The 13,835-nt window shown below is 38.6% G+C and overlaps 1 protein-coding gene and 1 long non-coding RNA gene across 2 annotated transcripts in view; both read right to left on the reverse strand.

Moving 5' to 3' along the window:
- Positions 1-1,704: 1,704 nt before the first annotated feature.
- Positions 1,705-5,290, reverse strand: ELFN1 (extracellular leucine rich repeat and fibronectin type III domain containing 1). Its single transcript, XM_053695199.1, has one exon. The coding sequence runs from the start codon at positions 5,044-5,046 to the stop codon at positions 2,629-2,631; it is 2,418 nt and encodes an 805-aa protein (XP_053551174.1). The 5' UTR covers positions 5,047-5,290; the 3' UTR covers positions 1,705-2,628.
- A 95-nt stretch (positions 5,291-5,385) lies between these two features.
- LOC128642433 (uncharacterized) overlaps positions 5,386-13,835 on the reverse strand; it is a 401,130-nt gene continuing 392,680 nt past the window's right edge. Inside the window, exon 3 of the long non-coding RNA XR_008399656.1 lies at positions 5,386-5,463. This is a non-coding gene — a long non-coding RNA (uncharacterized LOC128642433). The remainder of the gene's footprint in view (positions 5,464-13,835) is intronic.

A 13,835-nucleotide genomic window follows, 5' to 3' on the forward strand; every position in this document is an offset into this window, starting at 1 on the left:
TTGGTGTTCCAGAAGTAGTTTTTTTAAAATGAGCAGTAAGTATAGAAAATAGTGCATAGGTGAAAAGGCAAGTGAGATCTAAACAGCACAAAACTCCAATATTATGCATTGATGATGCAAAAACTGAAAGGTTAAATATAGACTCAGTGGAACTTTATTGACAAAAACAAAAGAGAAACAAAACGTGGGAATTATTATTTCAGAGGATTTGAAGGTTAGGTAATAATTCAGTAGCACAACAAGTAAGGCCAATAGGCTGCTTCTTTATAGGCAGACATGGTGAAATACATGTGCTACTTTATAGATCACTAGTCAGGTCTCAAGTTGGATATTATGTACAATTCTGAAGGCCATATCTCCAAAATATAAATAGATGGACTAGTACTGCTAAAATGCATGATCTAAAAAATTGACATGGAATGATTCCTTAACCTTAACACATATATTTTAGAGGAGAGAAGGTGATAGAAACCTTTGAGTATATTAAGGGATATAATAAAGCTGATGACAAAAGCATTTTTCAAAAGAGTAACAAGGGGTCATAATGTCAGGCTTGTCAGTATCATGTTCAAGCGAAATCTGCAAAAGTACTTCTTTGCAAAAAGAGTGGCTGATTCATAGACTAGTAAGGGAGTTTAAAAATACCTAGAGCATGTGGCTTTTCTAAAAAAGGAATGTGGTCTGATTAAATGGATCTTCTGTTTCTTATCAGCTATCAAAAATGAATGTTTAATTAACCTCCATCTGCATTCATATTTACATGGTGGTTCCCTGGGAGGGGTTATCACTACTTTGTATGGGGTTACCAACAAGTGGTTTACCTTGCACTATATATGATAGCCTAGTAGGGGTTAATCAATGTCCTTTGTATGGAAGACGTTTACACTGCAATAAATGCCATTGCCATAAAGACATTATCATTTCTCTATCTGTGGATGCCTGGTGACGTTTAACCACTTGTCTACATATTGCTGACTTTAAAAGTTTTTTTTATAAGTTATTGGGCACTACTCTATATAGGGCTGTCTAGTAGGAGTTAATTACTATTCTGCGTGGGTTATTACTGTTCTATAAGTAGCTGCTTCAAATGATTTCGACTACTCTATATGTAGTTTCTTGCAAAGGATCCAATTTGGCTAAGAAAATGAACTGCTCATTTTGGAGAAATTTTGGGATGTGTAGGGTATATAACTGGGGGAAATAGGGGGGTGGAGCCCCCAAATTCTCTGCGCCTAGGATAACATGAAACCTAGATATATAATCAAATTATAATCTAAAATATTTGGAAGTTGCATTTTTTTCAACCAACGTAGGATATTGGCCAAGTCTAACAGAGAATTAATTGTACACTACTTTTGCTTATGCATTTGTATTGAGAATGATATTAGACATGGGCAGCAATCCGCCTGACCTTAATATCAATACCTGACATACACAGTGGGTTTTAAAAAGATTTTTCTCTTTATCTCATATTCTGCTCCTATTCATTGCAATGTGCAATATTTAAAATAGTATAATCATAATGTCATATCTTTTTAAATAAGTACATTTCTTTACACACAGAATTCTAGGAATAAAAGGCAGGATTCCATTTCTTGTAAGAATGTTTTTTTTTTTCTATTTCTCTTTGCAGTTCATCTCATTCAGATCTTAAAGTCAATCATCCAGAGAAGCAATAATAAAAACCAACCCAGAAAACAAACAAACAGATAATTCTTTCATTTTTTTTTTGTAAACAAAATAAAGTGAAATAATAAAAAACAGCCATAATATTTCTAAAACCCATGATTAAAACCTTATACAAACAGGGTGTTGATTAACCCCTTGGCTGCAAGTGTGACTTGCAACATTTTGTTACATGCCCAGATACCAACCAAAGGGTTAAGATATAAGTATATTTTTTCTCTTATTTGTTCTCTCTCTTTACAGGAAACAATGCAAATATAGATTTTTTTTTATCTGTACAGAGTAATAGTGATCACAGTTTTGAATGCAGCTGAATGTGGTTTTTAGAGCCTTCTTATGGGCAAAGTCTGCACTGGAAGACTCAGTAATTTTACAAATCAAAATAAAGTAAGGATATAAAGTCAATTCCAGTCATTTTATATATTTTGTCCTGTGTTAGTGGTAGGAAAGGAACGAAATGTCACACAAGTCAAACCACGCAAGTCAAAGTATGAAATAACATGCGATAATGCGAACAGAGTTCAGTTCATTTCGGAAAATCTCTCTCCTCACTTCCTCCTTTTTTTTCTTTTTTTTTTAATTCTTTTTTTATTAAAAAAATTAATTCCTCTTCACAGTTTTAGCGTATTTTTTTTTCTTTTCCAATTTGGTGCATATGCTCACGAAACGTGAGACCATTCATTTTTTAAGCAATTTTATTTTTCTATATGATATATAATAATTTTATATTTCTCTTTATTTATTCATTCTTTTACATAGTCTTGAGTAAAAATTAGCTGCTGCTAGTTTGATTTTGGTCCTGTTAACCTCTTTTCTGCTAAAGAGACCGGCAGAGTGTTGCACCTACAATGCTCTGCTGGTGTCTCTGGCTGGGGCAGGGTTAATGGTAATGAAAGGATGTTAAGTCACGAGTAGTTGAAGATGAGGGAAAGAGGTGAGGACTCAGGACTTGTGCTGGGCAGAGACGCCCTTCCAGTAGTCTAGGATGTCATGGAGATCCTCATCTTTGGCAAACTGGACCTTTTTGCGCAGGGCGTGCCCGGCCGCCATGTACTCTTCTTCTTTGTGGCGCTTGCGATGCAGTTTGAAACGCTCCCAGATGCTGTGAGAGGGTTTGCATGTATATTCTGGGCTGGAGGAATAGCTCAGGTTATGGTAGTGAGGTGAGAGTTGGGAATAAGCCAGCTCTCTGGGCCGAGGTCGAGTTAAAGGTTCCAGTATGGAAGTTTTGCGTCCTCCAAGGTTTTCATGTTGTGGAGGTGGCTGTTGCTGTTGCTGCTGCTCAGCTTGGTGTGAACCTGGATAGGAATGCCGGTGTTCTGTATACTGGCGGATTTTCTCTGCCTCTGCTCTTAAGATGGCAGCAGCTGGAGTCACAGTGAGGATGGTGTCAGCAGTAGGGGAAGTCTTCTCAATGTATTTAGCTTCAGACTTATGAGTCGACCCTTCAGAGCGAAAAGACCGGGGACTACGAATAGATCCACTTGAGGAGGTGCTAGAGCGTTTCGGAGGAGCCTCCATGCTGTGATGCCTTTGTAAAGGGTGGGTGTAGCTTTCCTTGTATACTGGTGAGAGAAAACCATGCTTGCTTGGTATCTGTTCTGAGATTAGTACCAGCTGTGGCTCTGCTGTAGACACTGCACCAGACTTCCCACCCTGAAATGATGTAGACTCTGATTTCAAGGCATCTATGCAATTGTTGATTATCTGATTGACTTTGTCTACCTCTTTTGCAATTGTGGAGATCTCTGCCACAGAACTTTGTGTGTCTGATTGCATTGACAACTCACAATCTCTTCTCTCAGACTGCTCTCCAGTCCGCACCTCCATATAGTTACCTTTTGTAGCTTTAGGTGTCTCACTGCTTTCTATTAATTTGTACTGCTCAACTTCCCCCACTGAAGGCAAATAGGGTATGCGTGATATTGTCTCTGGGCCCATCATTTGCCCCTGTGACAGCTGAGTGATGCTAGGTGTCTCCATTTCTGGGCCATACTTCAACTCAATGATTGTCTTTTTCATGCTACTCCCTGCCTTTTTGTGCTTCTCCTCTTTTTGACGTCTCTTGCGTAGACAATAATACACAATCCCCAAGATGATCACCATACCAAACAGGCAACCAAGGATAGTCATAATATAATGGGTGGCAGTGGATGGCGTAGGCACAGGTTCTGGTTTTGCATGGCTGCGTGTGTAGAAGTCTATACAAGTGTGGTTGAACCTAAGAGAGTTGCGAATGGATGCCACACAGTAAGTGTAATGTGTGTTGGCTTTTAAACCATCCAACTTTATGAACTCTTTTTCTGTCTTCAGGTTTTGAATGTCTGTATAGAAGCTGTTATTGTATTGGACTAAGATGTACATCTTACTGTATGGGTAGGGTATGTCTGCCACCAGAACTGCATCTCTGTGTGTTTCTGTGTTTAAATTGACTTTCAGGCTAACCTTGGAATTAGCTGGAGGTGTGTTTAAATTAATCAATGGTGTAGTACCATCTCCAGAGAAACAGTCATCTTCAGGACATGGGCCTTCAGGAGGACCTGTAGTTACTTGGTACCTTGGAGACATTAAGTGTGGGCTCATTGTATACGAGCCATCTGTGCAGAGTGAAGACAGCATACCAAGAGCATTACGATAGTTGGACCTACCTTGGCCCAACAAGTAGTAGCCAGAATAATCTGGTGGAGAATCGCATTGCATGCGGTCAAAGGTTCGTGTCATGTTTGTGAATATGTCCAACCACCTCAGGAAGCCCAAGAGCTCACAGGAGCAATAAAAAGGGTTACTGTACAACTCACATACAGTCAGTTTGCTGAGGCCAACAAAGGTATTACTGTCCAATCTCTGGAGACGATTCATGGATAAGTCAATGTTCATTATGTTTGGGCACTCCCAAAAGGCATTAGGAGTCACAGTTTCAATGAGGTTTGCTTGGAGGTAGAGATACTCCAACTTGCCTAATCCCCTTAGAATTCCCTCTGTAAGATTTCTCAGTCTGTTGTAACCAAGCTGAAGAACCTGCAGATTGAACTGACCTGCAAAAGCTCCATCTTCTATGTAGGAAACCTCATTCTTTGTGAGGTTGAGGTACGTCAGGTTGCCAAAGCGGCTGAGAGATGAGTAGTGGACACTCTTTATTTTGTTCTCATTCAGTCTCAGGTCCACAATGGTACTATTAATGTGCTGTGGTATAGACTCATAAGGTGGCTGATTCTGGCTGCAGATTGCCAGCCAAACAAAACCTTTGTCACCTTCAATCAACCAGCAGTCTGCCTGTACCTTTCCTGTGTAAAAGAGAGTAAGCAGAAAAACCACCCATAAACACAGTGCTGGCATCATGCTTCCTCTGTGACCTGCCATAGTGAAGTATTGAGGGGCTTCTTTGTGCACTTGAAGCTTATGAAAAAAAATGGATTATAATATTAAGGAGATGTCTCCTTCTCTTATATTTCTCCACATCTGTACAACCAAATGTGCTTTAAACATAAAGTGGTAATCTTTTATCTTTTCCAGAGGAAGACTTTGTTGTGAAAAAAAAAACAGTTTATTAAACTGGACTATTAGAAGCAAACTCTTTGTGCATGTTGAAGGCTGGATTCACAGTCATGAGGATACTGCCATAGACTTTAGTAAGCATGTCTCCAAAGACAATATATTTCCTGTTTTTTAATGAATTTCCACATCTTTCTGCTGCCGTCCATTTATAGCTATCATCATCAGTCATTTGCAAGTTTTACTTGTGGGCAATAAAGTTGTGTTTCTAATCCATAAGCATTCCTGGAAAAAAGCAGAAACAAGAATATATCAATAAAATGTGTATTTGAGTCTTCTTTTTAAATGGCATTTTTCCTATAGCTCTATAGAAAATTGAAACATATTCAACTGAAATCTTAAAAGGGCATGAAGCTCAAAACAAACTTATGTATAATATTTTATCTATCTATGCCGTTTTTAGGGGGTTGTCACAGGAAGAGTGACTCCAATTTGGTCATAGATTTGGGATATATTTGGATGTCTGAAAAACATTACTCTGATTTATTGGATTACGGGCTTAATGAAGTGATTTCTCTGAAGTGCACTTTATTATTATTGCTGGAATTCACTTTGAAGTGGACAATTTTTTAGATTTTTCAATTCAAGTAGTTTATGTTCATGAATTCCCTTTTCCCTAATGCATAGGGGTATCCAGATACCCAGGTTTTTTTTAGATGTGTGCGACATTAATAAATTTGAAGTATATGTTATCAATGCACAAGTATAAGTATATATATATATATATATATATATATATATATATATATATATAATCATGTTGCTGGATAGGTGATCTGTTTTTTTTCTTATTTTCTTTGTTTAAATAAAAATAATTTATATATATATATATATATATATATATATCCACATTGTCCCTAGTGTGTGTGTATATATATATATATATATATATATATATATATATATGCATGAAGCTTCCAATAATTAGCTATAGGGTGACCTATTAAATGGCGATTATTAGCTAATATACCTGTATGTGCAGATGGGGATTGCAGTGGGATTTGTTGGATTTTCTTTATTATTATTTTTATTATTTATTATTATAATATTAGCAAATTCACTGGTCAAAATATAACTGCTCTGTTGTCATAGATAGTTCAATTTTGCCATTTATGTCCATTTAACACTGGTAGCTTTTATTGCAAATAAAAAAATCAATTCTTGGATTACTTGACCATATATCTTGCACTTGTATTGATACATGATGGTGTTAACAATTTTTGGAAGGCAAGGAAAATCAAGAAGTAAAAAGGTTATTCTAGGATTGGAGAACTGAACATATCAATAAAAACAGAGATATTGATGCAATAGCATTAAGGGCTTAATTCTCAAACTTTCCAGCCTAGTGAGACATTATAGTGAATTCTTCACAGGGTCTAGGAAACCCCAACATTTTCTTTCACGATTTGGATAGAACATACAATTTTGAACAACTTTCAAATTTACTTCCATTATAAAATTTGCTTTGTTCTCTTGTTATCCTTTGCTGAAGGAACAGCATTAGACTACTGGCAGCAAGATGAACACATCTAGTCACCCAATCACAAAAGACAAATGTGTGCAGGCACCAATTAGCAGCAGCCCCCACTAGTGTAGAATATGTGCATATTCTTTTTCAACAAGGGATACTAAGAGAACAAAACACATTTGAAAATAGAAGTGAATTTATAAATGTCTTAAAATGACAAGCTCTATTGGAATCATGCAAGTTTAATTTTGACTTTCCTATCCCTTTAAAGGGACACTAAAAACAAAATAAATGTTATGCACCTCCCTCTATTCATTGCTGCTGCCATTATAGAACCTAGGTTACACTGCAGGTATCTGAAAAAGAGTTGTTGCACATCAGCACTAGATTGCAGTGAAAGCTAGATTTCAATATGGTGGCACCCATGACTAGAGTAAGGGGATGATAACCTCAATATTTATATTTAAAATGTATTTAGTGTTTTATGTCCCTTTAATTCTTTGAGAAAAAAGAGGTAAGAGTTTTCTATCACAGAAAGTAATGAGGCTATCGGGGAATAAGAATCTCACAGGGGACAGTAAAAACAGAGGAATACCCAGCACTGATATTCATTATAAGTTTGCAGCAAATAAGAATTCAAGTAAAATGTAAAGACTATAGTTTAACTTGTATTTGTGGCTTGTTTTGTATATAGATTTTTTTTGCCAGTTAAATAAGTGCATTGTGAACAATGAGCAAACTTCACCTGCATGCAATTGTCACAATAAATCAGTAAAACCGGCAGGTGTAAAATGCTTTGAGAATATAACGAATATTGAGACACACCCAGGGAGCTAACTTGCCCCTCCCACTTTTTAAAACTGTCAGGCATATTTCACATAGAAAATATCCAAACTACAAAGTAATCTGCAACATAAAAAAGGAAATTATTATCTAGATTATAATCCTAATTTGTTAAAGTTACACAGAAACATTCAAAGTACAATCAGCTTCTTAAATATCACAATCCTAAATGCTCTGATGTATAGAAATGCATTTAAACACAAAATAAAAAATACAAAGTACAGAACGTGTAAATGTAACAAAACTCATGTCATATATTGATATATATATATATATATATATATATATATATATATATATATATATATGTGTGTGTGTGTATATATAAATATATAGTTCTGTGCAAAAGTCTTAGTCCACCATTAGATTTTTTTGTTTTAGCAATAGTATAATGGTATAATGACCATATATCATTATTTCTCCATCTCTTTATTACAATACAACCAGAAAATACAGGATAATTGTATGCAGTATTAAAAAACAGGAAGCAATCAGAAAAAAACAGCTTCTATAGGCTAAAGTTGCAAGTATTTAGTGTGACCTCCCCTTACACTTGCGCAATAGCAGGAACCTGGCTCTCGTAAACCTAAATGGAATGGAACCCTAATAAATGTCATTGCTAACACCTGTATTTGTCCTACTATTTCATGTCAAAATGACTGCTGTGAAAAAGGTCTATTACCCCAGGTTGGTGCAAGACATGCTTAAGCATTACATACACATGTGGTATGAGTTTAATTTATTGGAAGCTTGCTAATAAGACCAACTTTCAATCACATCATTATAATAAAAATGACAAAGATCACATAATTTGACAGATATAAAATTATACTTTTGCATCAGCAAGGCCACTCTCAAAGGGAAATCAGCAAACAAACTGGATACTCAAGATGTGGTATTCAAGCTGTTATATAGAAATGTGAAGAATCAGGAAAGGTCAAGGACAAAAAAAAGTACTGGAGGGCCAAGAAAACTTTCAAAATCTGTTGCAAAGTTTCTCAGAGTTTCTTCTTTGAGAGACCGGGAGAAGTCTTAATGGGATTATGATTGAATGCTAAAAGGACAGACAGGTTTCAATTAATCATGCCATTCCTTCTGAAAAGCACCTGACTATGAATGGTTTTATTTTTCAGCATGATAATCATCCCAAGCACACTGCTAATGCAGGAAAGCAGGTATTTTAAAAAGGATACACACATAAACTGACAACTCTAGTACTGAGGATACACACATACACTGACACCCCTAGGACTGAGGATACACACATACACTGACACCTCTAGGACTGAGGATACACACATACACTGTCACCTCTAGGACTGAGGATACACATAAACTGACACCTCTAGGACTGAGGATACACACATACACTGATACCTCTAGGACTGAGGATACACACATACACTGACACCTCTAGGACTGAGGATACACACATACACTGACACCTCTAGGACTGAGGATACACACATACACTGTCACCTCTAGGACTGAGGATACACACATACACTGACACCTCTAGGACTGAGGATATACACATACACTGATACCTCTAGGACTGAGGATACACACATACACTGACACCTCTAGGACTGAGGATACACACATACACTGACACCTCTGGGGCTGAAGATACACACATACACTGACACCTCTAGGACTGAGGATACACACATACACTGACACCTCTAGGACTGAGGACACACACATACACTGACACCTCTAGGACTGAGGATACACACATACACTGACACCTCTAGGACTGAGGATACACACATACACTGACACCTCTAGGACTGAGGATACACACATACACTGACACCTCTAGGACTGAGGATACACACATACACTGACACCTCTAGGACTAAGGATACACACATACACTGACACCTTTAGGACTGAGAATACACACATACACTGACACCTCTAGGACTGAGGATACACACATAAACTGACACCTTTAGGACTGAGGATAAATACACCGGTGCAAGTTTTTTTGTCTACACAGGCGAAGGTGCATTTTTACGCCCCCCTCACCCCAATCCCCCATCACAACACCATAACCCTCCCAACAATTTTTGGTTTTGCCATTAAAAGGATGTCACTGTGTATGTGCCAGCATGCCAAGTGATAAACTGTTGAATAGACATTTAAAATAGTATTAAAGGAATGCCAGAGGAGTATCTTAAAGGGACAGTAAAGTCATTATATATTCATGATTTGGACAGAACATACAATTTTAAACAACTTTCCAATTTACTTCTATTTAATTTGTTTCCTTCTCTTGTTATCCTTTGCTTTGATGAAGGTGTATCTATTTAAGCTCAGGAGCAGCAAAGCACCTAGGTTCTAGCTGCTGATTGGTGGCTTGATTTATATACTGATTGTTAATTGGCTCACCCATGTGTTCCGTTAGAAAACAGTAGTGCATTGCTGCTCCTTCAACAAATGATAAACTGTATAGTTGTTTAAAATGGTATTCTCTATCTAAATGATGACATTTTTGGGTTTCATGTCCCTGTAATGAAGTCATATGTGCATACGTTATATCAGCAAGCAATTTAATCCTGATTTGCACCTGGGCAGTCATACATAACAATACAATAATAAAAGTGCATTGTATTTTCTCCCACAAATGCTTCCATATAATTATGTGATTACTTTAACCCCTGCAAAGAGATGATAAAAACCCAAGAAGTCTAAGTACACCTCACTGGGCCCCAGGCCCAGGGCAAAGTCTGCTAGCCCCTATGTATATAACAGCCAATTCTAATAAAAAAGGCCAATATATTTAAATAATCGTGACTGAGTCTGTCTGTGTAAGTGACTGTTGTTTAATTAAATTTTATGGGGTTAATGCGGCTGACAGCTGAGCCAGTGCACTCAAGGTCCCCCTCTGCTCTGCTCTGTCTCAAGTTAACACTTCAGCTGCCTGAGGGGGGGTAATTGCCAATGCCACTTGACTTCAGTTGCCACTATTATAATTACTGTCTGTCACAGTGCCGCGCTGCCGCTGTTGGTCCTGACCCTGTCACACCGTCATATCAATCATGTGCACAGCCCCGGGCCACATGGCTACCACTTCTTATGGCCTCTGTACTCTGACTACTGCCACCCTTAGAACCTGCCCTCCTACCACTTCACTTTAGACAGTACCAGTGTTCTCAATGTATTGGAGTTTTCAATAGAACACCGGTCTGGCCTGGGTGCTTCTTATGGCCTCTCCACCCTAACTGCCCCGGGCCCCCGGATTCCCACCCGTCCCTTACCCTCATAACCCACCCTCCTACCTCTTCACTGCAGACAGTACCAGTCTGGCCTGGGCGTCATTCACGTGGCTCAGCCTCAGAGTCATTTTCACACAGAGCCTCGGTCAGTGTCACGCAGCGCCAGGCATCCAGTTCCCATATTCCCTCTCAGACTCCACCCTGTGCACAGATAGGCTTAGCGCAAGCAAGCTCCACGCCCACATATCTTCTAAATTGCAGCCAGGCGCAGATTAACTCTGTGTGCACACTACAAGCAGGCGGGCCCTGGAGGTATTTTTTGATGGCGCACAGCATTCCATTTGGGTGGGCATTGCCCCCCAAAGCCCCCCCTTGGAGCCGACCCTGCTACCCAGGGTGCTGAACCAAATATGGGCTGGCTCCTAAGCCTACTACTTTCCTTCTTTTTCAAATAAAGATACCAAGTTAATGAAGAAAAATTGATAATAAAAGTAAATGAGAAAGTTGCTTAAATGGCATGCTCTATCTTGAATCATGTAAGAAATTTTGGGTTTCATATCCCTTTACTAGTGGAATACATTATATATTGAGTGAAATTAAAAAATTACGAGATAGATACGGCTCCATTAATTATAATCTAGTTGCTGTGATGAGGGATTGGTACACATCTTTTTAAATTTCACACTTTTTTTAGTTGCCATGTTGCAGCAAGTTTTATTTTTCCAGCAAGCTATTAGTTTAAATAAATAGTTTTATTTTATCTGGTCCAATTTGTCTGCTACCTGGCACAAGCACAAATAAAAAAATGATTCACTTTACAGTAAGTTAGTCGGAAGAGCTTGACCTTGCACTTCGCCAAGTGTTCAAACTCCAATCTCACAAATGAGTTAAGCGTTTATACTTCCCTTTTCTTTTTATAATAAAATATTTATATTGATTTTTTAATGTTTTACAACATACATGAGAGAAAAATAGAACAATAATAAACCCTCTTGAGGGTACGATTAAACATGGGTAATAACAAATAAAACAAGAGGTCTCTTAGAAGTAGTCCGTCTCCAAGTGAGAAGTTTTCATTCCTGGGCTGGAGTCCATTATGCCCAAGTCATAGACCATGAGGCCTATTTATCAAATGTCTGCCGGATCAGGTCCGACAGACATCGCTGAATGCGGAGAGCAATACGCTCTACGTAATCGTATTCAGCATTGCACCAGCAGCTCTTGTGAGCTGCAGGTGCGACTCCGCCCCCTGCAGACTCGCAGCCAATCGGCCGCCAGCAGGGCGGTGTCAATCAACCCAATCGTACTCAATCAGGTTGAATTCCGGCGATATCTGTCCGCCTGCTCAGAGCAGGCGGACAGAAACACGGGCCCTTAAGCTCCATTCAGAGCTTGATAGAAAGGCCCCCATGAATTGAAACATCAGATCATTTTCAATTGTGCAAGGAAATTATACATGTATAGGAGTAACATTTTATGATTCCTTGCGATATTAAACAGCTAGAGAAGTCTAGGAAAGGGGTGTTGACAATGGGGATATACTTCTCTTTTTATTTATCAAACATTCTCTTTGTCATAGGCTACAAACAGAATGATTTTGTTTTTTTCTTGGAAGAAACAGTATTGTAATAAATGTGTTTTATCAGGAGCAGAGTTTAATTTCAACTCATTAGAGCAAGCAATTTGTCGGTTGTTTGCTTTGCAAAGTGTGAATAAAATGACAGCATTAGGGGAAGAAACGCAGGACAGAGAGGCTAATCTTCCAGTTTATTGGATTGCTGCGACATGTCTGGGGAGTTGATACTTCATTTGATTCCTGTAGATGTCTCTTTTGCTGCCACAGATTTTACTGGCTCCGGCAAATATTGGCATAAATACAATATTTTATAGTTTTCCAATCAAAAAATATGTATTCTACCTGGTAATATTAATCTTATTTTTCTATGGCAGACTAATCTTTTAGAAGCACAAATATTTAAGACATCCAAATAATTAATGCACTACTGGAACATACAGCTTTAGGACTTTCAGATGGAATTAAGAAGAAAAAAACAATAAAAAATAGACTGTCAGGCTTTTCACATGATTTTCTTGCTGTACACTTAAAAGTGATATTGTGTAAAAATTATATCATCTAGTTTGATAGAGCATGTAACTTTAGCAGTAGAGACCCTGAAAATCTATGTGTTTAACCCCAGGTGAGCTTACCAATGGAAGCTGCATAGCTGGATTATGCAACTAGTGATATTGAGTCACTAGCAGTTTCCACTCAGGACCAGCAATTATCTGTTGCTCATGAGCTGTGCTTTAACTATGCATTTAACCATTTTAGTGGAGGTTTAACAAATATACTTGCAAGGCCACTTGTGGTAAAATTACGTGATCTAATGAATTAGGTACAGCATTTGTTAAGGAATCTGTGCAATATGTATTATTTATGTATAATACTAGTCCTAAAGCCCGTGCTCACGGGCCATTTTTTGTAGTACAGCGGTCCCACCCCTTGCTCTCTCTCTTCCCCCCTCTCTTTTGCTCACTCTCCCCCTCTCTTTTGCTCTCTCTCTCCCCACCTCTCTCATGCACTCTCTCTCCCCTTCTCTTTTGCGCTCTCTCTCCTCCACTCTTTTGCTCTCTCTCTCCCCTCTCTTTTGCGCTCTCTTGCTCTCCTTTGCTCTCTCCCCCCTCTCTTTTGCTCTCTCTCCCTCTCTCCCCCCTTTCTTTTGCTCTCTCTCCCCCTCACTTTTGCTCTCTTTCTCTCTCCCCCTCTCTTTTGCTCTATTTTGCTCTCCCCCTCACTTTTGCTCTATTTCACTCTCCCCCTCTTTTTTTTGCTTTCTTTCACTCTCCCCCTCTCTTTTGCTCTCTTTCACTCTCCCCTCTCTTTAGCTCTCTCCCCTTCTCTTTTGCTCTCTCCCCCCTCTCTTTTGCTCTCTTTCACTCTCCCCCTCTCTTTTGCTTTCTCTCCCCTCTCTTTAGCTCTCTCTCACCCCTCTATTTTGCTCTCTCTATCTCTCCCCCCTCTTTTGTGCTCTCAGGTCACGCCCATTCCTGACTGGTCACGC

This window comes from Bombina bombina, chromosome 11 (genome assembly GCF_027579735.1).
Source record: "Bombina bombina isolate aBomBom1 chromosome 11, aBomBom1.pri, whole genome shotgun sequence".
Classification (NCBI taxonomy): domain Eukaryota; kingdom Metazoa; phylum Chordata; class Amphibia; order Anura; family Bombinatoridae; genus Bombina; species Bombina bombina.

What these genes read in the sequence shown, in the direction of transcription:
- ELFN1 (XM_053695199.1), bottom strand. Translation starts at nt 5,046, where the DNA reads ATGGCAGGTCACAGAGGAAGCATGATGCCAGCACTGTGTTTATGGGTG.